General features: G+C 41.0%; 1 protein-coding gene across 1 annotated transcript; it reads right to left on the reverse strand.

Annotated features, from left to right (window-relative positions):
- Positions 1-251: 251 nt before the first annotated feature.
- On the reverse strand, positions 252-1,828 carry LOC106808978. Its single transcript, XM_014811916.1, has 3 exons — positions 1,506-1,828; positions 898-1,069; positions 252-487 (listed from the first exon to the last, which is right to left on the reverse strand). Exons 1-3 carry the CDS (start codon positions 1,765-1,767, stop codon positions 316-318), a joined length of 606 nt encoding a protein of 201 aa, XP_014667402.1. The 5' UTR covers positions 1,768-1,828; the 3' UTR covers positions 252-315.
- Positions 1,829-3,066: the final 1,238 nt, after the last annotated feature.

The raw sequence follows: 3,066 nt of genomic DNA on the forward strand, positions 1-3,066 counted from the left end.
ATCCGATGGAGCACCTGCTGCCACAGGATCTGCACATATTCTGAAATTTGATAAAGCCGTGTTAGAATAGACTTATAATGTCTTGTTCATCAATATGTTAGGTGCAGCATGTTACTCAAACAATTTACTGAGTTTAGACATTGCTAATTTTTGTTCTGCAATGTGTATTGTGACAATTGAGGATAAAATTTACAACAATTCAATATATTTACCTCTTGCGTTTGATTCTTTGCCGAATAACCATTTCATATCTTTCATTTACTGGTAATAAAATCATTCTAAAAAAGGACTGAACTATATTTACAAATTTTTATTTTAATAAATAAAAAAGGTACCGTATGTGTTCTCGACTTTCACTTGCTTGACGGCCGCAGTTGCTCCCTTCTTTGCTTTTGGGTAGTTCACTCTCCACTGCAGTCGTCCTTCTTTGGTTCTGGCCTGCTGCTTGTCGCTGTTTTCGTTGAAATGGAGTGCTGAGAGGTACATCCTGAAAACACAATGTAAAGTATCACAAAACCATTCTTTGTGCATACACAAGTAAATATGAAATTACCAATTAACACATTCATTTCGACATTTGGATAAAGTATATATGGTATATTATATATGATACAAATAATATATATCCTTATCATATATTCTACTATAACAGGGGAAATTGGGATATTTATCCTGTTACACTATTATTACAGCAGCATTATTAACGAATTATTATTTGGGACCAAAATGTCAGATTTAATTTGTGAGTCCTTCCCCCACAAATATGTCAGTATACGATATGATATAAGGGAGTAATTTACAATTTTCTTACCTGGCCTGTTTTTTACCTGGGAAACATTTAACGCCCATTTAGTTACGTTAATGCCCATATTAGAAAATGCTGTTTTATGTTCTCACCTTACAAGCATGGCTCTGTGGAAGAAGTGGATACTCTTTGGTGCAAAGTGGTTCACCACGTTGTGGAACACCTCCAGATAGTACGTCTGGTAGAGTGGAGACAACTGACCAATGTCACGCAGAAGGTAAGAGCTTGTGATGATTCCATCCATCACTTTGTACGGCTTGGAACCTATAAAATCAACCAGAAATAATTTAGTGAAATGTATCACAAGTACTCTGTGCATCGTCAATGCGCACCTTTCACGTCATGGTGAACGTTATTCGACGAGTCATATTTGGTGGGGCCATTCCCACTTGCTTTCAAAAATTTACAGGTACATGAAATAAACTAGGAAATCAAGTTGATTAACAGAAACTGAGCATATTTCAAGTGAAAATTTATTATTGGAATGGTATAGAAACTCCATGGTGAATGAGAATGGTCATTATCAAATTTCTGAAACTACATGTAGGGTTAAAATTTGTGAAAATATGTACCCATACATTTTGGTTTGTGAACAAATACAGTTCAGATTTATAAATTCTGTACAATTTTACAATCGGCTGAAGATTCTCATCCATAAAATACTAATTGATATATGAATGGCAAACATAATAGTACACACCTGCTTCAAGCCAGCATCGTTCTCCAATGGGTCCGTGTGCACACTTTGGAAAGCGGTCAGAATGGCCGGTATGTTTGTCGGCAATGTGGTTCATGATGGATTTCCACTTGTCCAACTTCAACTCGCTGTCTTCTCCAGAGGATGCGGCAACCCAGTACATGTGGTTGGAAGCCGATTTTACCCACAGTTGTAGGCTCTGGCAGCCAGCCTTCTTTGACGCAGTCTCCAGTTTCTTGCTGACACCTGTAAACACAACAAACATGCATATAATCAGTTTACTGCATTGAAAATTTAAACAAATATTTTAGAGGCGGTCTGGTAGACATCCTCGAAACACTTGTAATGCAACTCTTCTCCAGGATTCGCTGTTGGGTCGTTTCGAGTGCGAGTCTGGTCTGGTTCTGGGTCTGGTAGGAAGTCAACAGAGCGGAACTTCTCTTGATTCATTCTTGGAGGCCTGCAGATCAAACATCAAAAGATTCATCCACATAATATTAAGTGCTCAGGAAGGTCAAGGTGAATCAAATATCCGCTACTACATGTATATTCTAACAATACATTTACAAGCATGTTTCTAGATAGACTACTAGTATTTAATTACCTGCAAATCTTGCACCCGGGTTGGCCACACTTTTTCATCTGGAACGTGTAATGTCTCTGGCGACAGCAATGATCCATGAATTCCTGGAGTTTTGCCTTCGACTTGACATCATTCTTGGTGGTGTCTGTGATCTGCAAAATACAAGACATGCCACACATGAGACAAAATATGGACTGAACAGAACTCAATGTGCATGTTTAGACATGAAAACTATCATGTTTACTGCAGATGCTGATCCTATAGACTGGATTTGCGCGCGCGGACCGCTATCACCGCCGCGCCGCATACCACCGCTGTGGGCGCGGACCACTATCACTGCCGCGCGGGCGGACCGCCACGCGTTCGCGGACGTGCGCGCACGGTGCATACGCGTTCATGACTTGCTGCGGCGCTGTATCTATCCTCGCGCCTCATGGCCGCTGTTACAATTGCATACATAATGAAGAATGCATGGATAAGTAGATGACCCCTTAACAACATAATACAGTATTATTTTTTCCGTACACTGTTCGATGCAGTTGTTTCCACTGGCAACCCCCCCCAGTTTTAGACCGGTCATTTGATGGTCTAAGTGTAATATTATGGATCAACACATGTTGTTAGTTGATATAATATTTATTGTTCTAAGGAGCCATCCTCAAACACAGCTCACGCTTCCAAGCACACGCAGCAGAGAGAGCGAGTCTCTCGTAGAATCTCGTACGCTCTCGTGGCCAACAGCCATTCCTGTTTTGGTGGTCACAGGTCTTTCAGTCGTGTTATGATGCGGCCGTGCCTGTGTAGTCTGCGGCACAACGACTGGGTTGTCCCCAAAGTTGACTTGCTTGCCTGCTTTGGGCACACTACGTAATTGTTGTTCATACGTTTCACGAGTGTTGTTCACACGTTCCATGAGTGCTGTTCACACGTTCCATGAGTGCTGTTTACACGTTCCATGAGTGCTGTTTACACGTTCCATGA

Source organism: Priapulus caudatus, unplaced genomic scaffold (assembly GCF_000485595.1).
Source record: "Priapulus caudatus unplaced genomic scaffold, Priapulus_caudatus-5.0.1 Scaffold319, whole genome shotgun sequence".
Taxonomy (NCBI): domain Eukaryota; kingdom Metazoa; phylum Priapulida; class Priapulimorpha; order Priapulimorphida; family Priapulidae; genus Priapulus; species Priapulus caudatus.